The sequence below is a fragment of the Neolamprologus brichardi genome, chromosome 9 (genome assembly GCF_056152115.1).
Source record: "Neolamprologus brichardi isolate AB-2024 chromosome 9, ASM5615211v1, whole genome shotgun sequence".
Taxonomy (NCBI): Eukaryota; Metazoa; Chordata; class Actinopteri; order Cichliformes; family Cichlidae; genus Neolamprologus; species Neolamprologus brichardi.
In genome coordinates this window covers 23,328,078-23,353,162 of record NC_142112.1, presented here as the reverse complement: position 1 = coordinate 23,353,162, position 25,085 = coordinate 23,328,078, and the positions used below count along the sequence as shown (strand labels likewise).

At 44.7% G+C, this 25,085-nt stretch overlaps 1 protein-coding gene across 4 annotated transcripts in view; it reads right to left on the bottom strand.

Annotated features, from left to right (window-relative positions):
* boc (BOC cell adhesion associated, oncogene regulated) overlaps positions 1-25,085 on the bottom strand; it is a 48,383-nt gene that overhangs the window by 13,584 nt on the left and 9,714 nt on the right. For 2 of the 4 annotated variants that reach the window (XM_087846150.1, XM_006794535.3), the window contains exon 1: positions 4,576-4,713. The exons of 1 other annotated variant lie outside the window; for it this stretch is intronic. In XM_087846150.1, coding sequence (XP_087702276.1) covers positions 4,576-4,585 — 10 coding nt within the window. In that variant the 5' untranslated portion in view covers positions 4,586-4,713. Of the gene's footprint in view, positions 1-4,575; positions 4,714-9,943; positions 10,190-25,085 lie in introns of those variants that run through there. One more of the 4 variants, XM_006794536.3, reaches the window with a different exon arrangement.

The window sequence follows — 25,085 nt, the reverse complement described above, 5'->3', positions numbered from 1 at the left end:
AAAGAGGAGCCTCCCACGCATCAGCGACACTGATAAAAAACAGAGCGCACACACACACAGACAGCTCCCCTAAATTAAAAGCAGTGTGCGTGTGCACGTGTGTGTCTGTTTGTGCGCACATATGCCTGTGACTGTTTTGTTACAGCCCTACCATGAGGAACGACGCCGCATGGCAAACACATTGTGCGAACAGCTTTGCGGTATATGAGACATACTTTAGTGACAGTACAAGAGAGGGAACTCTGTGAACTGTTCAAATCTGCCAGTCCCACTGAACAAGTATGACTAGAGTGCAACCATTTCTGTAGTCACAGTAAGGACCTGAAACTAGACTCGCTACAGTTTTGATGTAGACCAGTAAAAGAGACAGCAAACAATGACAGCTGTGATTTTTAGATTTTGGGCAGCTGTTTTAATATTTATCTTTTGGGTAATATAGCTTTTTTTTTAGTTTAATTAAGGATTTTGTTCATTTAAGTATTGAATTAAAAAAAAAGTCTAAACTTGCTGACATTATTGAAAGATTTTCAACCTACCCCTGCAACAGGTGGGCCTGCATGCAACATATGCATTAAATAAAATGTGAAAAATCAACTTTTTATAACATAATTGTGCATATACACTGCTACAGATCCATATTAAACAGAGTTTCTGCAGGATTTCTTCTATCAGATCCATTCTTGTGGTTTCAGCAGGTTCAGATTTTCCTACCTTCCCTCAGTGCCTTCATGTTCCCTTTGAAATTTAGGGAGAAAAAAAAGACTTTGATGCTTATTACATCTATAAAGGTGTCAATAGAGAAAATGTTATAATGGCATGTATCCATGTATTGCACAAAAAATCCTTTCCAGACAGTTCTGTTCAAACCCTTTAAACTCATCTTGGTTTATCGTGATTAAAAAGTTCATTTTCATGGGAGGAGTTTTTAAGGGATTATCTTCGACTGCTGTGGTATTTTAATGGTCATCACAGGGAGATCTTAAAGGTGTCTTGACTTGCAATTTGCTGTGAACACTTAATAACTTGCCTTCAGGACTAAGGAGTGATCACCTTAATAGTACGATTAAACATTTCTATCCTGGTGGGAGTGTCCTCGGGGGCAAAAACATATGAAAAACTTATGAATCTTATTGTATTATGGCCAACCTTTTAAAAAGTGCTTTCATCATATCACAAATGAGGGAATATGTTTTGGAAGAATTACATTCCATCCCTCCAGTAGAGTTACCATGTGGTGGACCAACACCATCGGTTACTGGACACAGATAGCTGTGGACAGCCAAACTAGCAATATACCATTTTTGTGTCCTCATGGTGTCCGCCTTGAATAGGCATCCATTCTTTGTGTCCTTGTTGTGCAGCATCTGCAAGGTCACGAAAAATTGGCAAGCACACGGATGTCTGCTCAGAGCCACGTGTTCGCCCTCGGATACCTAAATAAGCGTCACTTGAATTAAAACGGACATTTGCCCATTTTGCATACTCTGAAACCACAAGAAGAAGCTACTCTGTGCGTGTTCTTACTCCAACACCCGTTTGGAGAGGGCGAGGAGAAAGCACAAACAGCAGGCAGTGAGAGGTTGTGGCGGTGGTGTGCAGGCATGCATCACGAGCTATAGGTATGCCGGTGTCTCATATGCCGTTGTGGGGCAGAGACACTTGACAGAAGTTGATTGTGAGCGTGCTAAGTAAAGACACCGGGGCCCCCGTTCTCCTGGGCCACTGCCGGTCCCATTGTGCCCCTGCCTCTGTGGATAAATTCATTTTGACAACCCTGCTAATTGGATAAAATCCGACTGGAGCCTCCTCCCCGAGCTCTCACATTCCATCTGCTTTCTAGCACGGAGAAGACGAACAGGAGAGAGAGGAGGCAGTGAAGGGGTATCAGGGTAGTAACTTCTCGTGAGGAGCTGAGCTGTTGAATATTTATCACCTCCCCAAAGTCCCCTCTTGCGCTCCCTCCTCCCCCCCCAGTTTTTACGTCTTTTTACAACCCGTGCGCTCCCCTCCCCTCCACCCCACCCTATCCTCCCTTAAGGTTCTCCAAACACCACAAAGCCCCCCCTTTAGATAAACACATGCGGTGTCAAGTGTTAGGAGTGCCGGGGGTTCAACTGCCCCGCTCAGGCCCGCAGCCCACAATGCCACGCCGCATAGCTGTCATGCGGGAGGCCGGTTGCCCCTGGCGACGCTAACAGGCAGAACGCACCTTAATAGAGTGGAGAGTCATTGTAAAGCAGTGAGCCGGTGCACAGACAAAGACCCCGCAGACCCCTGGAGAAAGGGGAGACGCTACTCTGAAGGGTCCGGGGAAGAGCTGATGGGCCCTGCTCAATGACCAAAGAGAAGAGGGAGGGTGGGGTGGGGGGGTGCTCAATGACCAAGAGGTTTCTGTAGTGTGTGGAGAGTTTGTGGAGGCAGAGAGGAGGAGAGAGAGTTCGGTGCCTTTAAAGACTGATGTGAGCCGGGTGAAGGGGGTTTTATGGATGCAGGGGTAGGTGGGTGGGTGGAGAGGTTGACTGAGAAAGCTGAACAGCGACTCAAATTAATAGAGAGGATGTCAACTGGCAGGCGAGCAGGAGGAGAGAGCAGAGCCTCATCAATGAGCGGCTGTGTTCGAGGGAGCGTGTGTGAGAGCAACGCTGAATGTCTCAACATATTTTCTCCTCATTCTGTCAATCTGTTGGCTGGCCTCTTAGCCTGGCCGGGGTTTTGGTGCTGAGTAAAGGAGGAGGACGCACATGGTCCAACACAACCACATCCGGTTTACCATTAGACCATCACACAGGGCAACTACATAAAAGATGAGAAGGGGATTTTTATTCCAACAAATTCTCAAGAAAACACTGAGACAGGCGTCACATGTTAGTTTCTGGTCAATGACTTCCTTGTTCTGTTAAACCTAGAGTCCAACACCTAAAGATTTTCACCCAAAAGCTACATGGATTATTGACTAACCCGATTAACCAACTTTAGAAAGTCATGTATAGTTTCCTAAACCCCCAAAAAGACAGAATCAAAAGTCTTGTTTTGTCGAACTCGCAGTTTGAAAGCAAAAATATTTTTACTTCATTTTCTGCAATAATAAAAGGGAGAGAGAGCGGGAGAGAGGGAGCACATGCTGACACTGGAGATGCCAGCGTTAAACCAGCTAGTTTTGCAGACTATTCACTTAGCTGTTTCCGCACTAACTCTGCACATGGATTTTTTTTTTTTGGTCACCTAAAACGTCAAAACTCAAATATGTACATATAATCTGAATAGAACTGGGCAGAAATACATGCGGTTTTGTGTTAGTTACTTTAGTATTAATGCGTGTACCTCTGGATGTTGCCCATCTCTACTATAATGCAGAATGGAAGATGCAAAAACTGAAGCGGACAACCTCCGTTGTTTTCCCTTTTGCCAACTCGACACCAAAACTTGGCAGAGACTAAGTCTAAAAATCGATTCCCACCTCTCTTTCCACTCCCCCGCAGACAAGAGGACATTATGGAGTCCCCCTTGGCATAAAAATGCTGCCCAACAGGTGGAGAGGGGGCCAGCTCAAATCCTCCACTCAAAACATCACTCATTCTCATGCCATAAAATTACACATCAAAAGCATCCCTAACGAGGTTGAGAACCTACTCCCTCCTCCTTCATAATACGCTCTCTCAAACACACACGCACGCTTCACAAAGTATTAACGAGCTATACGCCCGTCCAAGCCCTCCTTCACCCCCTCCCCAAACCGACACTAACGAGCTACAGTGCGTCTCGGGGATTAACGAGAGGGATCTGGACAGGCCTGCCATGTAGAGGAGGGGGCGTTCTAATCAATTAGGCACTGAAGCATTTGCATAATTTAGATAACGAAGCCGAATTAACCACGGAGAGCTAATTACGGTGCCATGGTGAGCACATCCACCCACATTCTTCTGCCTGGTGTGGGATGCCAGCGTGCCCACCAAGGCCATGGGAACAGGACTGGATCATAGAGGCTTCCTGGGGAGTTAGTTAGACCTGGAAGGACGGGAGCGAGGAAGAAAGGAGTAGAAAAGATAGAATACCAGGGTTAGGAATTCAAAAGAATAGCGAAAGATGTACAGAAGAACAGGAAGAAGAACACTGAGACCATTCCATATTCTTACTCCATATTAATAAGGAATAGTATCCATTATTGTTATGGAATAAGGATATGGAGAATGATTAAGATAGAAAGCTAGAAGAACAGAAAGATGGATAGAAACAGATGATAGAATTAAGGATAACAAAGCAAATAGACGCATAGCAAAAAATGTTAGAAAGATAGACGGCAGGATACAAGGACAGAAGGATGGATATAAAAAAGGATGATAGAAATATTTTTTTAAAAGAATAGAAGGATGCCAAGAAGGAAAGGAGGACAGATAGAAAAAAGGATAATACCCAGGATTTCACAGTACTCATCACACAAACACACACGCGCGTGCATGCAGTTACATATTTCATTTACCCACAACCATTCTCTCCTTGCACAAGAAGCACACACACTCTGTGACACATAAGCAAGCAATCACACAAACTCCTATTACATGGTAAAAGTATACTCACAGAGGCACATAAATATGCAGACCTCAGGAAGTTTTTCCAACACCAAATGTCAACACGCTAAAAAACAGGCTACCACTTATCCCAAGCCCGAGAAATAAAACGCACGCACGCCACGGTATTCACGCATGCCAATATAGACTTTCATAGCTGTACGTATATGCAGCCTGCTCTTTGTGTGTTCCTGCGGCGCTGGGAGAGAGGGGAGGGAGAGAGGAGGGATACGGGGTGGGTTAAAGGGGGCCCCCCAACTCTTTTGGCAGCTCATGCATCAGAGTGAATGGAACCAATTATAAATCAAGAGCAATTTCTCCCCATTATTCAGCAGGAACCGGGAGGGGGGGGGACTGGCCCTACAACTCTCAGTGGGAGATGAAGGAAGGAAGAGAAAAGCAGAGCGGGTGAAATATTATATGAAAAACAGATACGAGGAGGCATTAGGAAATTGAGATAAGGTGGGGGGGGGGTGACAGAAAGAGAGATGAGGGAATGGAGAAAGACTGTAAAGTTAGAAGGAGCAGGCCAAATGAGAAGGTTATAGGAAAAAACAGACATGAGGATGAATTGGGAAATGGATAAGAGGCAGGAACGTGAAGAGAACGCGATGGGTTCGGCCGCATCAACTGAGTTTGAGATGGTGCAATAGCGCCTGACAGCCTAGTTCATGGTTATCGAGTGAAAGCTGCTGCATCTCAAAGACATTCTTGGGAAGGGAAACAGCTGGAGGAGGCTCTTTTCAAAGAGAGCTCTCAGTTTCAGGAGCAGGATTTGTGAGACGCAGTAAAGCAGAGCTACCATTTGTCCTGTCACTCAAGGCCACGGATGTGCATTATCCTGCATAAAATAAAAACCTCATACAGATACAATTTGGACAGCAGACAGAGCCGCGCTGTCGATGGAAAATTCCAGCACTGATAACCTCAGGGGCCCAATACCTCACTAATCTGGTGCCCAGTGATTTATTCTGTTGAATCATGTCTTCTCCTGCCAGTCTGACATTCTTCGATGATGAGTTCTTGCTCTCTGGGGCAACACTTTAAATCTGATTATTGGTTGTAGCTCTGGGATACATCCCAGATTCCAGCTTTTTTTTTTTGTTGTTGCCGCTTTTATTGATCTTTAACACAAGCTGGAGAAAAAGAATACAGCGCACTTATTATTCCAGCGTGCGTGCAGGCTCAGCGCGCCACACTCAGCGAGCCCGCACGCAAAAGGTGAGAAACTTAAGGAAACCAACGAAAGGGAGGAAACTTTTCCAACTGCGTGCATGAAAGACAGCAGAAAGAGCAGGAACGTGACTGCGAGGCTTAAACCGAGCGGTTCCAGTCAGAATGCAATCTTAAGCATGTGTGTGAATGATCTATTAGAGCGTCTGGGTTGCTTTTGGCTCGTAATAACACCCCCCTAATCTTTGTCCAAATATCTGCTTTGCACACACAGGACTATTTGTCTGCACACACACACAGCTTTCTTACCAGAGTCTGGAGTTGATCAATGATCTAACAACACTCATACCGCACTCTCAATGTGCATTTGTGTGTGTGTGTGTGTTTGTGTAAGAGAGCGAGAATGAGAGTACGCCCTGGGTAACTTCATTATCCAATCAAGAACTTTTACTTTAAGCAGATCAACTCAACTAGTTTCAAGGCTTTGGATAATCTCTATAAAGCTGTTAAGACATTGGCTGTTTTTGATATACATATATGTGTATAAACTGAACACATACGTACAGATATGGTTTGGCAAACATAGCCTAAAAGCGGGCTTCTGTAATGGAAAAAGCTGAACAACCATCTCTTGTTCAACAGACTTTTCCCTTTCTTTCATTGCATCTAATTTATCTTCATTCCTTCTTCAATAATCTGCTTGATCACAGCCTAATTAGCATCTCCAACACTGTCAAAACTTTCTAGTTCCCCCCTTTTCTTTTTTTTTCGCCCACCTCCCTCCTCACATTCCTCTCTCCCTCTCACTCTGTGGTCCTGGCTGACAGGATCAAGAGAACAGAGGTATGCAGCCCCAGGGGAGGTGCCTAGACCCCGGCCACCTGCCAGTCCAGGTGTCCCTCTTTGGTTATCTGATGTCTGACTGGACACAGAAACCCTCCTGGGGGAACGAGGCTCAAGTCCAAGCTTCCAATCTGTCAGTGCGGGAGGACTAATGCACCGTATGTCAACAGGCCAATAATGTCTGGCAGTGGAAAATGAGGCAGCCTTATTTGGTGATGAGTGTGTTCCTCGCTCGTTTATGAAAAGTACATTAACCCAGAAAAACTTTTGCTGAAATTATGAAGTAAACTAGTCACACTTCTCTCTCTCCAGTCTTTAGTAACCCTTTTTCTAATGCACTAATCTCAAAACCACCACGCAGGTGACAAGTAATACATTCCAGTGGAAGGAGATGATCTTGATGGGAGGGTAGCTACCGCTCACACACACACACACACACACACACACACACACACACACACACACAAGCAAAGGCCTACAGATTCTCTCTGCAGGCTGTTATGACTGCATGAGCGTACCTGCTGTCAGAGATGAAAGCGTGCCCCCAGGATGGAGCTTTTTCTTCTTCACCTTTGTCAATTAACACGGATGTTACACCCACTACAAATACAATGGGTGCTTTTCAGAACCACAGTGAGAAACTTTTGGCTCCCAAAACCCGAGCGCGAGCGCACAGCGGTCCTTATGGATCTGCTGGCTATTCGCAATCTTGAAATGCATCTTTAAAATCCATTTACGTCTGCAGACTTTGATTTAAACCCAGATGTGAAAACACTCCCGGCTGCATGAGGGGTTAGTTAAAGCCTGTCCTCTTTGCCTTCATATCTTACATCATACCTCAACATGGCAAAGTTAATTTGGAAGCAAAGCTAAGATACGAGTGAGAAACTGTATTTCTGTTGGCGGCAGACCCAAATCCACACAGTAACTTTTCCTCACAGGCTATAACACATACGAAAGCTCAGCTCCTATAGGATGGATGAAATCTATCCAGCAACAGGCAAAATAGGGGAAAACTGTCTGTCTGGCAGGTAACCAAGATCAATGAAATTTAATTTCACTGAAGAAAAAGAAGGTTCTGCCGGTAACAGCCACATGAAACTGTAACCGAAAGACAATAAAGCAAGCTTCCTGTCCATATAGTCTTCATTCGCAGTCCTAAAAATGTAAAAAAAAAAAAAAAAATTTTTAAAAAAAGCAACTTAATAGGAACTTTGTATGTTTTTTTTAACATTAATTACAGTGTAACACACATATTATAGAGGCTTGAAACGTGCCTGTGGTGCAGCATAATATGTTGAGTCTGCTTTACTGTATGAAAGCGTGTTAGTCTTCATTTACGAACAGTCTACAAACGAGAAATGGCACCGCCTTGAGAAACATAACCAAAAACTTTTGAAAATGTAATTTGGTATCAGAAGACTTATTTCTAAGAAGCCAGGACTGTGAGAAATATCTGAAATGTTTGCTCAAAAATGTGTTTTCCCATCTTTAACACGTGGTTTATGATCACAAGTCAATAAAAGATGGTATTTAAAAACTTTTATGGGGAAATAAACTGTTTAAAAATGATAGTTTCTGCCCACAGTAGCAGCAGCTCCAATATTTTTGCTTAGCATTGCACAAGATTGATTAGCAACTCCCATAACTGTCCCCCCCCCATTCCCCACATCAGCAATCAATGGGGCCAAAGCCCTGTGAGAAACAGGCAGATAATCAGACAGGAATCATTTAGTTCAGCTTTGATCCACCCGCCTGCCAGAGATGATCAACAAAAACAACAAACCCTGCTACCAAACAAGAGGCTCCTTTTTACTGAGACCAATTAATTCGCCCAGAAGCTGTGCGCCTAATTGGAGGAGGCCAGGCCATTCGTTTCGACTTTTAATCCAAGTGACATTGATTCAGCGGGAACAATCGGGCCCTCTTGTCTGATGCCATGTCTGTCACTGAATCGCGAAGCCGTCTTCCATGCAAGGCAGTGGAGGCTAAATGTAGACTAATCCAAATAACAAAACGACACCTGGGGTTGGAAACTCGAGCCCCTGCGGCTGTTTCTGCAGGCCTCCATCCGCCTCCTCTCCACCCCTTACCTCCTTTCCCTCCACCCTGGGAGCCTTCATGGTGATGCAGCCTTTGGCCAGCGCTCAAAACTCGGGTGGGGGAATCAAGACGAACATTTGGTCATTAAATCAGACCTGGATGAGGGGATGGCATCAGGGGAGAGTCTCCTGACAGCGAGGCAGGATGCAGGGTTTCTCACCAACAGAGGTGCCAGTTTACTGGAGGCTTTAATGAGGTTAGTCTGACACCAGGACTTTGGTTTGGGGGTGAGAGGGAGTGAGTGGGACTCCACTCAGGTAGCAGTGTTTGGGTTTGTTGATGACAGCAGAAACATACAATCTGGTCGGGGCTTTTTTTGAGCACTTGGAGGAGGGTTGTGGGAAAAAATAGAAGATTGCGGTCTAATGCGTAAACGTAACCAAACTGTTATGTTAAGATCCAACAACTTTGATAGCAGTACATAAACTTCAGGGGGAGGGAAGGGGCAGGATTTTTAAAGATGGCTAAGCAGCACCGTAAAAAAAGAAATTAATTATTTATAAAAACTCTGAGAATTGGCTCTCGTTCCTTCTACTTCCTTACAAATCTACTCATCGGAGGTCACTGCTCACCCGCTTTTCTATACCTCACCACAACGATGCTGAGGGTGATGATGATGATATGGGGTAAATCTGGCAGCGCTCACCATGTCTGTCTCCTGTTACCCTATGGGAGCGACTATAGGCTGCGGCCTGCAAAACGTAGACACGTTTTCCCAAAGAAAAACGCAAGTATACCTAAACACACAGCCGTGAATCTCCCCGACGTGTTACGAGAGGTCCGTAGCTCTTCATAAACACGCATCGTGGTGAAATAGTCGCCAGAAAAGTGGGGGAAAACTTTGGGGAAAAATACGGACGCGAGACCAACCAAGGCGCAGGCTAAGTCCGAAACCAAAGTCAAGTTTTTCTTTTTTATATATATAAAAAGCAACTTCAAATCCAAAATCTGACCTCGAGGTGCGTCCCAATAATACACGTCTGTGTCACGGGAACTTTTAGCAGAGTTATTGTGGACCATAAGGCTAGAGAAAGCGGAGGAAAAAAGCAAAACAAATGCGGCTATCGAAGCAGAGACGCCAGCATGAACGAACTAGTGATCAAACACCAAGAGTCGCACATTTCTCTGAAACAGAGTCACGGATGAGCCGGTGAAGTGCCCACACGAGTCGGAAAACACACAACATAGCCGATACGTTCATGTATAAAACTGTAACAACACCGTAAAAAACACGGAGCGCACGAAGCGGTCAAACTTACCAAAACTTGCACTGCTCGGCGCTCGCACCTCGTTTTAACCAGGCGATCTTCTCTTCGCGTCTCTCCTGCGTTTAAGTCCCCCAAGGAAAAAAACACAGCAGTTTTCGCTTCTCTTTTCCCTCTAAAGCCTTTGCTGCTTTAGTAATTTACTGCGATGCCACCGACATTTTCTTCGGCTCCCCCAAGTTCTCACATTGAAAGGCCGTTTTTGGATGACTGAGCTCTCAAACAATTCTCCCTTTTGCGACGCCTTTTCGGGTCCTCCCACTTCCCAAGCAGGAGGAGGGATCTGAACAATAGGGACTGGCTCCCAAAATCCCAGAGCTGGGTAGGTACTGCACCGCCGTTTGCCCCTACAGAGCGTATGCACAGCATATGAGGACTTTGTAGAGATTGTGCTTAAAAGTAAAACGTGTAGGGGTGTTTTTAAAATGCAGATGGAGATAACTGTGAATAGAAAATATTTTTAAAAAATGAAGTTTTCTTTAAACTTTGGTGTTCTTTAGGAGGAAAGTGCGCCCCCTCCCCCTCCTCCTGCTCTGTTCCCCCTGATTTGCTATGCCTCGGTCCCCACAGGGTTTGTATTGACCCCCGTCCATTGAGGCCTGTAGGCCCTCCAGTGCAGCTGTGCAAGTGCTGTGCTGTTGTTGTGTTGTTGTGGACGGGACAAGTGTAGTCAGGTCTGTGCAGCACTCACACACACACACTCACTCACTCTCATACTACAGTGATCACAGCTCGAACCCCCCCCCCCCCTGTGCTCACTCTGGAATTCTCTTCTTCACTTCAGTCAGCACACTTTGAAACGAGAGCAACCATTCCTGTCCAGTTCATTAATAACTGGGTATTCCCAGATCACAGGGTTTGATAGAGGGGTCTGCTGGTGGGAAGCCTTGCCTCTCTGAATGCAGGAACTCCCACCATGATGTACCTGAGGGGTTGCCGCATCCCTGCAGGCCTTCACTGTCTGACAGCCTGTGGTATTTCATGACACCTGTTGTTCTTGTTCAGGTGAGAGTATGTTTTTATGTATGTGTGCACACCCGGTTTGTCTCATTTGGAGATGCTGTGTGTTTTATTGGACGCCCAAAAATAAATAAATAAATAAATAAATAAATAAATAATCACAAATCCCAGCAGGATGTTTCAGGTCCAGGATGTCTTCAAGAAGTCATTAATCGTGGATGTTTTCCAGTGTTGTGCTGCAGTTTGCCAGCACTTTGCAGGTCCTGCCAATGTTTTGCTGTTGTTGCTACTGAGCAAGGCTCTGTTTGTATGTGGTTCCTTCACACTAGCGCCACCCTGCACTACAAGGCAGAGAAGAGAGAGAGAGTAGAAAAAGGGGGGGACTCCCATCGCCTCAAAAACCCCTCCATGGTCTCCCCCCCTCCATCTCTCCATGCTGGGCAGGATGAATTAGCCCAGGGACAAAAGGCTTTGTGGGCTGGCCATGAAAGGCCTATTAACCATACTGCATCCCCCAGAGGCCCTGCCCGCAGGACACCGCCTCCCAGAATGCCACTCTCTCAGCAGGCCGCAATCCCAGCATGCACCGCTTCCCTTCAGCTCTAACCCCTGTCACCCCTGAGCCTCGCTGTAGAGCCCCACATAGATTGTCATGTAGATGATAATAAATGCTGTTATGAAAGTAATGGAGGGTGAGAAGCAGAGAAGGGGGCTGTCAGCGGTGGGTGAGCATGCGGTGTGATTTGTGCAGTTTACCCACAAAGACTGGGCTGGATGGAGCAAGAGCACCGGGTGAGTTTTGGGTGTCGGCTGTCAGGTGTGAATCCATTCGGTGTCATTACTGAAAGGTGCATTGTTCATTAGCGAGGGGATTTTTCTTTTTCCTCAAGGGTCTCAGCTTTGCAGTGGCTCCTCTTCGCCCTATTGTTTACCCGGGATCCATGACAACGACCCGCTCTCTCCCTCCGTCTCTGTATCCTGCTGACCTTAGCAGCTGTGTCACTTCCTTGGTTTGACAAAACCGGAATGAATCGCACACACTTGTGCTTTGTGGTGCAAAGGTGTACTAAATCAATGCACTTAATCTCACATTAATGGGAGAAAAAAGCAGAAGAGGACTCATGTCTGCTCTCTTTTTTTCACTCTTAGTGGGTGGTTATCGATTAGCTGTCATCAACAGAACTTTGCTCACGTCAAAAATGGCGATGAGGCTCTCTGCTTTCCTCACCTTTGGTCTCTGTTATAAGCCATTAACCTCTCCCCGTTTCTTTCTCAAGATTTCCTCACTGTCTCCTTCTTTTAGAGTTGCATGTTCCTGATGTGTGTTTGCTAATCCTTTCGATCATGCCAAGTGTGTTTTGTTGTGTTACATGTTGTGTTGTTTCATCTCTCTACACCGTCTGTCTCTCTATACTTTCCCCTTAGTCCTACCTGTAATCCCGGAAAATAAAGCTGACTGTTCCGTTTCTGAAACAACATAAAGCGCCATGACACGACCATGGGTGCAAATTGTGGGGGAAATCATTATTTCATTCCTTGGCAAATTCCTAAGCTTGCTCACTTAAAAACAAACAAACAGTCTCCAGTTTTTATGGTAGTTTCATTTCAATGGTGAGAGACAGAATATCAACTGAAAGTCCAGAAAAAACACATTACATAAAAGTTATGAAATGATGTGAATGTCATTGAGTGTCATTGAGTGAAATAAGTATTTGATCCCCTACAACCAAACCCGAATTCTGGCTTGTGCTTATTGGCTTTGTGCCCATGTGGCACACAGATTACTATCAGTCAAGTCAATCAATTACAGATTCTCCTCATTTTAAATCAGTATGTGTATAAAGCTCAAATCAGTTTCTCCCATTCCAACCTCTCCAACACCATGGGCGAAATCAAAGAGCTGTCAAAGGTCGGAAGGTTGGTTGGACTGAGATACAAGACCATCAGCAAGAAGTCTGGAGCGATTGCAAGACTCCCTGCCGGAAGTTCCTTCTTAACAAAAACGAGACATTTTTACCTCCAAGTGGGATCATTTGATTATTTGTTTTCTCTTTGTAACAACATAAATTCTTATAAATTCCCATCCCCACTGAATCCAGAGAAGCTTCTGGATCCACTCAGTTTTCTCATATCCAATTTGATGTCTCTTCCAAAAGGTGGGCAAAGCCACACAATTCCATCCATAACTTCTAACAAACCAACCGACACACAGGCTAACCAAACCAATCACATAAATCCACATAAAAACAATCCTTGGCAGACATAGAAAGAGACAAAAACACCAAAAACAAAACAAAACCTAAAATGGGGAATATAATAACATCAGTTCAGTAATATTTAATCTGTTTAAGCTTTCCTAAAACGCATCTAAGATCTAATAAAATTCTAGGGTCCATTAAGTCCGTCCTGCCTATCCTCAGCTTGGAGAATTAAAGCAGACTGCTCCACTGATAGCGAGTCCATCAAATCTTGATGCAGTTCTCCATGCTGAAAGCGTTTGGCTTGCATTGTTTCGGTCTGGTTTGTTGTTTGTTCCATTTGGCTGAGGGTAAGGCCAACATTATAAATGCAGACCCTGTATTAATTTCAAATGGGCCATTGCACGAGCACAGCAGAGGTGCTGGTGCAGGGGTGAAACAAAACAAATGCACGATTGTCCGCGCTCCAAACAAACCAGTTTGTACGGCAAGTTGTCCGACCCTGTCTGGAGGCTAAAGGGTTTCTGTGTGAATTGAAAAGCCGCCCTCATAAGGCAAGTCCTCAGGGAGAAGAGAGATGTGATGGGGATAACAGCTCGGGCTTTCAGTCCCACTGCGAAAACATTCAGTGTCTAGCACAGAGACATGTATAGTGGATGAAATGGGAAGCAAGGATACTAGTGCATTAAATCTGCCATACAGCGTATTCTTTAGTGTATTCTGCTCAAGTCTGCCAATCAGAATATGAAATGAGAGGCTGGAGTAAACAACGGCGCACAAATGTTGTCTTCATTATTCAAATAATCTTAAAAAAGGGAATCAGTTTTACTCATGCCGCTGTGGGAACTCTCTCGTGTCTATCAGCCAAAGCTTGTTTTTCATTTTACTGCAGTGTAAAAACATGACAGCGGGGCAGACGTATGATGCGGGTTGATGGCATGTCTCTGCTTGCAAATAACCTTTTTGCACCACAGTTTAATCATTCCTCCAGATTCAGCGAGATCACTGTTATTGCACGGTGTAAGATTCAAAGGTTCACCGTTTCATGACTGTTAAAGAAACGGGGAACGATAACGCGGACCGCAGATTTGTTATCGTGTATGCGGATACTGTATTAAGATATATTTGAAAGTAATCCAATCCTTTTCAGTGAAAACAGCAACGAGCCAGAGCTCAGCGGGAGTTTCGGGGCTCATCCGAGCTTCACAGGACCAACTGGTGTCTGCGTGAGCGCCCTCGGTCATGGTTCATATCGTTACAATAACCCTCACATTCAAACAACAGGTGCTTCTGTGCAGTCCAGTGTCATCATAAAAGGCCTTTCTGTCCATGACACATTATCCCATTACAGTGCCCAAATAAAAGATTTGATGAAGCACGACGGGAGGTAAAGTCAACAGTACAGTGGCAGCAGTTGTACTGCAGACTGCATGTCAGAGCTGTCTGAGAGGGAGTTTTTTTTCCACGAGTACTTTTTCTAACTTTCATTCCTCTGCTCCTAAATTAAAAAAGAAAAAAAAAAAATCACAGACGGAGCTCATGGGAACATGTCTTCATGGAGAAGTAAATGATGTTATTTTATGACCTTTCAACTGCAACTCTATGCTATGATTTATTCAAAATCCTGAGGAGGATAAAGTGCACAAATCCTTTACGTAAGAGTCATATTTTGGCAGAGAGCCGGTAATGATATTAATACCACTGTTACATCCGTTAGTCTGCTTTAGTATAAAAAAAGAAATTCTTCTTCCTCCATTCATCTGCAGCTGAAGCAAATACATTAAAACAGTAAATGTCTCACAAACATCGACAGGTGTGGTTAGATTTGGTGTATGCGTAAACACATTTGGGGCTAGTTTACATAATGTAAACACCTTCAAAGTGCCCTGTAGCCGCCACAATGTGAGTGAGGAACAGCATGATGAATGTGAACTGAAAACTTTATTTTCACCTGGACGATGAGGAGTAAGTCTCAGAGACATAATCAGCCTTAAATAAACCTGCACATAAAATTTCTTCATGTCTCCTCCATCATCACTAACCTCAGTTAGTCTTTCAGGCCCCTTAAAAATGGCTGCACATCACACTCTGAAGTTATCATGCAGTCTCTCTCTAAATAAGGGGTGTCAACATAAGGTCAGGGGGCCTGGATCAGCTCGGCAGAGACTCAAATCCGGCCCAGGGGATGGTTCAGTAAAAAAAACATTTTGATTGCAGGAGGCAATTTTCACATCATATGATTGTCATCCGTACTCAGTATAGCATCTAAATATTTCTTCCCAGAACAGGTATTTGGCCCGGTGCCACTGTGATGCGTATCCACAGCGACACAAAGGAAGCAATCAGTTGTTAATATTCAGCCGCTCACCGCACTCGCATAAATCAGACATGAGGTTTCACTCTCCCACATCATTCGCGCATTTTAGTTCGTTTGCAGTCACTGATGTTACAAAGCAAACATTTAGTTTGTTTTGTTTAGTTAATTTGTGTCATTCGTCTCAACGCACTTTATGACACCACAGTGTTTTCTAAATGATGGTGTGTACATTTGTCTGCCTCAGTCCGTCCTGGTTTGAGGAAATGAGGACGCTGAAGGCGGAGATGGGTGAAATACAGAGACCAACCAACTGGACCATCTGCTGTGATGGAAAAGAAAGACTAATATCCCTGTGGTTCCCCCTATGGCCACTTAAAATAGCTTACTCCACTACCATATAGCCTGAGTCTTATTTGTCCAGGTCAGTTTATTGAGTTAGCTGCTTGTTTTTGTGTGTAGAGTTCTGTTTAGCTGACCTCTTTTATGGGCCCAGCTATTTCTATTTTCATTGCTGTGCACTTTAGAGATCATTTTACTTTTTTGGGTACACCCTTTGCAAATTAAAATCACCTGTGCCTGTTTGTCTTTTGAGTGCTTGTTCTCTTGCAGCTGCCTTTCATGCAATACCATCTGTAAGGCCAGTGTTTTCTAAGCTAATTATCAACATTATGGTTTAGTTCTGATCAGCTTTTATTTCTCATGAGAACCTCCTGCCTGTATTTTTTGGGAGGGGAAGGGGTCTCCCCACCTATTTAAAACAGCCAAAACTTAAGGAATTGTATGTATCAGCATGTAGTTGTTGACTTTTTTACTGGAAATAATAAAAAGGAGACAGCGGGACGCTCCCAAATGGGGACAAAAATCTGTACAATATGATATTTTATGACTTTCTTTGTTTTGCATGAAATTTGATTGTGCAAAAGTTTACTTTCATCTGTCGGTAACCACAGCTGCCAATTAAATGTAATGAAGCGCAATAAAACTGAAAATATAACAGTACCAGTACACGAGCGGGGCAAACACACACCCCTGTTTCTGAGCTTGCCTCGGCCTTTCAGAAACATGCTGAAGTGTGCCTTTCGGCTTCTTCTCCAGACGTTCAGTCAAACTTCTCATCAAAACTGTGAGAGAATAGATTTATGGTGTCTCTTGTTTTCTTTTTTAGACATCTCCTCCGCACAGATGGAGCATCTTATAGTTTAGCTGTGCATTGCCGCCTCGAGTGTTTTTCATATCCGGAGATTTTACTGTTCTTTTCCATTCTTTCTAACCCAGAGCTTACCCTTTTGGTGTGTGTGTGTGTGTGTGTGGATGAGGAGGTTAATAGGCTGTTATTGGGTCTCATTCCAGTGCGATTGTGCTGTTGAGACAGAGATCCAGGCTCAGGTGGGGTCAGACCTCAGGCTGAGTTACTGTCTGTGTGTCATGATGTGGAATGTGCTGTGTGACTGCTCTGATTGGATATTGGTTTTCTTCGCAGAGGTAACTCATATCTGCACTGAGACTAAAACACTATAATTTTCTGCAACTGTTTTTTTTAAAAAAAAAATAGTACCAAGCCAATAGTGATGACATCTGTTTGTCAAGTTTAATTTGGTTTATTTTATTTACCGTGTTTACTTATTTGTTCCAGAGTTTGAAACCTTTTCCAATCTGTAACTCATTTCCACAGTGGAAAAGTTTATGAAGCAGTTTTCTTTCTTCTATTTAAGTCATTGCAAGTTTGATTATTGCTTACTTCCTGGCATTGATTTGTAAAAAAAAAAAAATCTGGGATTTTCGGATGCAGGAAGGCTTTGCTTTCCTTCATTCTAAATGGGAACTGTGAGCAAAGAAAGTGTGAAATAATGAGGGGAATTTAATATAAAAGTCACAAACTGCTAAGATAAATGAACGAAAAACCAACCTAATAGAGTTTTACAGTGCAACCGTATCTCCCTTTTGCCTGGGTCAGTACATTTAATAGATGTTTGAATTAAAACTCTGAGCTTTGTTAGTCCAGAGATTTTGATCTTGTGATTTTTCCAGTAATTGTTTGCCCTCAACAAACCCTCAAACATAACCAGTGTTGCAACACGGAAAGAATCCTCTTACTGACACAATCTGACAGCAGCACGCCGGGCTCTCGCCGTCTCACACTGCCGTCCCCTCTCTCGAGTTTTATCAGCGTGGCTGTGCAGTGACTGGTTCAGGGCTGTAAATATCGGCCCGGCTCTTTGTGGTATTAAAGCTTAAGTGGCCTGTAGTCTCAAAGTTGTGACTTTATATCCCTATTGGAGTGAAGTGTGAGTTTTGACTCGAACTCTTAACTGTGTCCAGATGCGGCAGACACTCCTAATTGGACCTGGAGCCAGTTAAATCCAAGAGCCTCTCGGCTCTGCTCAGCTCATATAACTGCTTGGCCCAAGGTTGGCCTGAGCTGCCCCTGCCGTACTTCTCTTTTTAAACAACAAACATTAATGTCTGAATAGGCGTGCTATTCTGTTGCTCCATCTGCCTCTTCTTCTTTTTGCTCTCTGGTTTTGTCTTGAGAGACTCAGATGAATAACAGCCCATCGAAGGAGCTTCGTGGTACAGAAGCTTGAATAGTAAAGTTAAGTTATAGGCACAAGCGGTGCTGCTGGATAGGTCAAAAGGTTGAGTGGCAGCCAGGGTCAGAGAGTGTACGGTGTATATCGGAGGTTGGGGAGCAAAGAGCAAAGCAGGGAGGAGAAAACATCCCCCCCCCCCAAAAAAAACCCCTGACGTGGGTGAAAGTCTGACATTCCACCTTTTATCAAGCACCTGGTTTAATCATCCAAATCCTCCCTGCATATGGTTTTATTTGAATTCGTCTCTCTGTCACTCCCCCATCGTTTCTTAGACGTCTCTCATTCCTCCCATCATCCATCTTGGCTTTTGCTTCTCCTCCCTTATTTTGACTCCCTCCCTCCCTCATCCCCTCCCCCCTGCCTCCTATCATCTATCTGCCATACCTCCCTCTTTCCATCGCTCCCTCTCTCTGACTTCCTGCCTTCCAGTCTGCCAGACGGTCATAATTAACGAGGAAAGCGATAGTCCCCCTGGCCCTCGGGAGCCCTCTCCACTCACTGCCCTTAGAGAGAGAAATGCTTGGTGTGTGTGTGTGCGCGGGTACACTCATACACACACACACACACACAGATCCCTGTTTCACCCCGTACCTCCAGACTTGGCCTATAGTCCCACTCCACTCAATGCGTCTTTATGTTCAGCGTCAGCAGTGAAGCATGATCTCACCCCCTCCAAAAGACACACCAAATGACTTACAGAGACTCCCAAACACAGGCCGCAAACATGGAATGACCTACTATCCAAGAGCAATAACACACACACACACACACACACACTCACACTCACAATCACAAGCGGTCCACTGGCAGCTGCTCTTATTATGACTAATTCTGATGAGGAAGCTGGAAAAAGTAAAGAAAATTAACTAAGGCTGCCTGGTTCACTGTGCTTTTTCTCAGCGTTAAGTGATTTTGTGTGTCTGACTGTGTGTTGCAATAAATCACAAGACAGACTTTCCTTTATAGCCCTACCTGTGCATACATTTATATTACTGCATGTGTATGTGTGTGTCTATTTATGCGCCAGTGCCCTCTTGCCTTGGCATGTCCCCCCACCCCTCCCCCCTCAGTTCTTGGAGGCAGATCCCAGATCAGAGGGCAGGGAGCTGATAAGGAGCAGCACTGATGCTATCTGTCAGTCACCGCTGGAGGGCAGGGCCCAGAGCCAGGCCGTCAGGGCTCTCCGTCCCTCTGCTCTCCCCTCCTTTCTTATCTAAACAAACAAGATGCTTTCACATACTGGCACACAGGGGGTGGACACAATAACAGGAACACCTTGTACATTAGGTCAGCACAACAAGCTGCACGATGCTAGATCATTACACTCTTATGCTTTTGTGGCGGTTTGAGGGAGACAGCAATTTATGGGTTGGATTTTCTGACTCAAATCTGCTGTGGAGCAAAAACTGGCTGTAAAGTTTTATCTCCACAAACCACAGTTCGCTCAACAACCGCACAGATTTAAGGTTTCGCTTCTGTTTCCACTCCTCAGACCCAAATCTGCATTCATTTTAAAGGTAAATGGCAGAAAAACAAGTTTCATAATCAAACGTTGCATGAATTATTTTGAAGATTAAAATGAATAAAGGCTGTCATATAATAAATAAAAGGAACAGAGGCAGGTGGATCCATATTCTTCGGACATCACAGTGAGTAAACTATGATACTTTTGTGCTTAGAGGCAAAAAACAAAACAAAAAAAACGCAATCACAATCTATTGTTTGCACAGCTACAATTCCGTTTTTCAAATACTGTTTTCATCCTAGCACCTGTTTCCTCTCTGAGCATGTATATGCACACACACCTCAGTGTTTGTTCAGCCCTAAATGTGTGCAGGTACATGTGCCGGCGAGTGTGAGTGTCTGTGTGTGTATTGGTCCAAGAGTGTAAATATTGTGTTGTGCTCTAGTAACAGCTCTTCCTCTGACTCTCCAGTAGCAGCACGCTCTGCTGTTTATTTTCCTTCCTGACGGACGACTTCTTATCAAATAAGCAGACACTGCCTTCTAGCCTGCTGTCCAACCATGCGCTCCCAGAGGATATTCCCGCCCCCCTTTTTCCTCCAGGCTGTCGTACAGTGGAGCCTCTGCTCACTCATGATGACTGACAACCAGATGAACCACTCGCACCGCTGTCAGGCCATGTGCCAGCAGTGACTGGTAGTCTCTCAGCTCACCTTGCGTGAGGTGGATGTGCCTGATGCTGTATGATGAGCAGATCCAGGGCTCACATATGTGTTTCTCCAGAGATACCCACGTAATCACATCCAGAGCAGATGTGACTGTGTTTTCTCTCTGTTCCTATGGCGGCCCCCTCAGTTATGACAGAGAGATAAGGGCTGATGGTGGCTCCCACAATGTGGGCTTTTGTGAGTCAATATGGGTCTGGAGAGTCACTGCAGATGCTTGAAGCAGAGCTGCAGAGTGAGTAAATGACTCTTTCACAAGATAACAAATATGTAGGGTTGAATTTTACTTGTAAAAACAGCTGTAACTGTCTTTTATAGCTCTCTATAAAAATCCCCAGTAGACTGTATATAAGGGCTGGATGTAGCAACAATGATATCACCCAGTAGTTTGTGGACTGCCATTCTAGATTCTCAGGTTTGGCTTTTCTGGCTGTTGTTGCCTTGTTTCTTTTAATACAAATGAACACTGAACAGACAAGCTGTGGCTCTGGCTGACAACTCATGTAAACTCTATGCCATTGTAGTAGCTACTTATAAATCCCCCACCTTAATGCATGCTCTTAGTTATTATATGTTACTCTAAATGGGGCCACAGGAAATGAATATGGTGCAATACTAATGCGCTTGAAACAATTAATTTAGGCCTTAAAAAATATTAGAAAATGTGTTTGCCAAGGTCATAAATGAAGAGAGAAGTATGGTCATTTTCTCATAGACTTCTATGCAATCTGACATATTGCTGCAACCACAGGAGTCGCCCCCTGCTGGCTATAAGAAAGAATACACTTCACACTTACTTTCTTTTTCGGACTCAAAGAACACAGGTCTATGAACCAGACACAGAGGATCCAACAAATGGCATCTGGTAGCATTTTGGTTTTGTTTTTTAACATATGGCATAGGGGAAAGGTTACAGGTGTGCTGATTTGTACTAGAAACAAAAAGTTGGGATTTCTCAAGAATTTTTTTAGCTTTCCTTTTACGTCTTTCTTGAGTTTATGCACAGTATTAAAACCCCTGAGAACCCCTTTAAAGGGCATAGAAGTTAGTACTCCATCTCTAAAATCTGGATTATGAACTTTACTTTTTCCAATTTTTCATCATTTTTTACTGTAACACATGAGAACCACCCACGTTGAATATTTTGGAAACATACATAGCCAAGAAAACTAATTCACTGTCTTTTTCTTTACACTCTCAGGTAGAACACATGCTAACTGAAACCACCTGGCTATTATGAGCCCCCTCTCCCCCGTCAAGCCTCCTCCCACCTGCATGCATACGTGTGTGTGTGTGTGTGTGTGTGTGTGTGTGTGTGTGTGTGTGTGTGTGTGTGTGTGTGTGTGTGTGTGTCAGGAAAAACAGGAGTGAGTAACCACTGGCCGTACTGAACGATGCATGGTTGTGATTACATGTTTATGTCCATATTTGTAAGTCTGCTGGAAGGCGTCTGTGTGTGTGTGTGTGTGTGTGTGTGTAGGGGCTGACGACAGAGTTTGTGTACATGTGTATGTGTGAGAATGAAAGTGTGTACACTGCAAGTTGTGAGAGTAAATAAACGCAGTGCAGCGGGGGCTCACGTGGCGTTATTATCAGAGCTCAGAGAAAAGACAAACTGTTTTTTCACTCCGGTTTAATTCACACCACCTTCTGCTGCCTCCTCCCTTTCCCCACGACCCACCACAGTATACACATGCACACATGCATGCACGCAATCGCAGCCCCCACCGCCCCAAATTCAACACATGGCTCCAATCAGGGAATTATTTTTAGCACTTCATGTTTCCGTGCAAGAATTCTAATCACTTGTATTGTGATTTTTTTTTTTTTTTGTCAGTTTGTACAGTCGCAGGCTGTGTGTATGAATGAACTTCACAGTCCGAATTCCATAAACGGACCCTTTATAGTCTCACTGAGGTGAGTGTTTGAGCACTTTGGCTTTTTCCTTTTTCTGCATATGCCTGCCGCTTGATTGCAATTGTATCCCAGCAGCTTTGTGAGTGGGGAATTTTTCAAAATGGCCCAGAAAAAGGCCAGTCTTCTGCGGAATCGCTTACTTTGATGATTGCAAAAAAAAAAATTCCACAAAATAAAGTTTGGCTTGGAAACCACAGATCAAACACGCACACACACAAGGACTAGTACAGTATGCAAACTCACACACTCACAATTTGCGGTACACTGAGGCATTCTTTCTCCCTCGTTCTCTCTCACACACACATGCACGCACACTAACTTACACTCATTAATCTGGGTAGACTCAGGAAACCACTCCAGCGAGCTGGCTGGAGGCCCCGGGAGCGGTGGAGGGGTGGAAGGGGGAGAAAGGGGGGGGGATCAAAGTGAGGACGAGAGGAGCAGGCTCGCTGAAAAGAAACAGCAGAAGAGGGAAGAAAGGAGAAAAGAAAGTTTGGAGAGGGAAGAAAAGAGAAAGGAAAATTTCCTTTGCTCTTGAGCTATGAGAATACGGGAAGGAGAGAGGATCTGAAACCCCTCGATTTAATGAACTAGGAAGGTAGCGACTGTGTTTGTGTGTGCGAGATCGTGTGTATGTGTCCATCCATACCTTGGGGATGTGACTGAGGTGCACGTGAAAGTATGTAAGACAAGAAACGGGCAGTTTTTAAACATAAAATGAACTTTCGAACAAAAAAGTAAAAACCGTGAAATAAAAAAACACACTCAGTTTTACTCATACACACACACACACACACACAGACACTGTACACACAGGTCGAGACATAAGTGTACGTGCACACACTCGCACACATGTGTGCACGCTTCTCCCCCCTAAAAGCTCCACAGGGAGGGTCGACAGTCCTTAAGAAAATATTCCCCAAAGCACTAATTAGAAAAACGATGGTGCTCGTTAATAGCCAGTCCCCCCTCAGACACGCACACACACACACTCATGCACACATCCCCCTACATCTAAACACTATCCTGGCTGCTCCCCTCCCCTCTCCACCCTACCTCACCCCCCAAGTCTGGCAGAAGAAGAAGAAAAAAAAAAGAAAATACAAAAACAAAACAAAAAAGATTCTGGCAGAAGGAGAAGAGAGCGTTCCACTGGCAGGCCTGGGTCAGGGCCCTATTTACCTACCGCAGCACTGCTCCTTCTCCCTCACAGCACCGAGCACCTCCCCTCGACACAGAAACCTGACCCTCTGTCTCCTTCTGAATCACACACGAACATATATCCATACACATAAACCAGCCCAGAAGTAAAGTGGCACATGGTCTTCGTTAAAAGGTTCTGGGCTTCCAGTGAAACCCAATCTCACGTCAGAGTTATTCCTCCTCATTTCTTAAACTTGACTTCAGTAAATGTAAAAAGAGGAGGAGTTGTATTTTTTCCCCCCTTTTCTGTCCTCCTCGATCATTCCCTTTTCTCCCCCTCCGTTCTCTTATCCTGATTAAGTTGCGGAGTGGAAAAAAAGACGCTGAGTGAAACAGCCAAAGGATTTCTCGAGCCTTTATTATCCATCACTGGAACCAGTTCAGGAAAACTGAGAGCAAGGGAGAAGAACAATAGCTTGGACTTTCTCAGACAAAGCAGGGCAGTTTAGTTACACGCACGCACGCACACACACACACGCATGATACATACAAAGTTTCCTCACCCATGGCTCAATAAAAGCAGGTGAGGTTGCAATTTCAGGGAATCAATTTGTTTTCTCTCCGCTCTCTTAGCTCTCTATCTGTTGCTGACATTTCCTCCCCGTACCATAGCGGAGCCCAACCGCCTATTACCACACCACACAGGCCCTTATTAAATGTATATATAGTCACGCTTCAGACCAGGAGACACTTTCTCACACAAAGACTGAGAAGAGAGAACACAGGGTCATACAACAAACTCCTCTCATGAAAGAATACAGGCGCAGGCAGGGAGGGAAACTGAAGCTTGACCAAGATCCAAAATGGCCTCAGCTTGTGTGGGCGGATGAAGACAGTCAAATCCAACACGCCTGCGTCTTGTTTCATGGTGTGTGCCCCCCCCAAAAAAAGTGTGTGCCTCTCTGTCACGCACCTCTCCAGCACTCATTAGAAACATCTCACTTAGGGTAACAGTGTTATTTCAGTGTTTGTAGCTCGTTATGGGAGTGTTTTTCCTGTGGCGTGTGTGTGTGTGTGTGTGTGTGAGAGGAGAAAGGGAAGGGAGGAGGGTGAGGTAGGGGGAGAGAAGGGGAGACTTCTAAAACATGGGGTGAGAGCATAGGAACGTAGAGTGTGATTCCAGATGTGTTTTTTACTGCTCTGGCTGGGATGACAGGGCTGTAAAGAAACTCTCTCGAGTAGCCTGAAGGGGGAGAGAGAAGGGGGGAGGCGGAGGAGTGAAATGCTCGGTGGCTTAAGGCCCTCGGGGGCGAAGTCTGAGAAGATTTGGGGAACAGGAGAAAGGTTGAGGAGAGGGTGATGGTGAACATTGAGGGGTTTGGAAGAAGTTAAGTGTTTGGGCAGTTTTTAGGGCCTCTGGGACTCAAATGGTGGAGGCTCAGGAAGGGGGAGGAAAGGGGGCAGACAAGAGGGCGAGCGCAAAGACCGAGTGTAATATGTTTTCCTGGCAAAAACGATATACTTTATTGGCTCAGGTGTGCAGAGCCAAGAGTCTGGAACTGCACACGGTGACTGGGGAGCAGTGGATGTCATAGTGAGCTGTGTAGTTGTGTGTTCATATTCAAATGCAGTGTGTCTATGAGTAAAGAAAATGGAGAAGGACCAAGAAAAACAGAGAGAAGGGAAAGAAAGGAGTAGGCCTGGTAGGTAGCGTCTGCTTGTGTGGAAAATGGATAGGAAAAAACATAAGAATTTCCTGTTCCCTGTAGTAAATGTTTATGATTTCTGAACAACTAAAAAAAAAACTGAAAAACTGAAAGA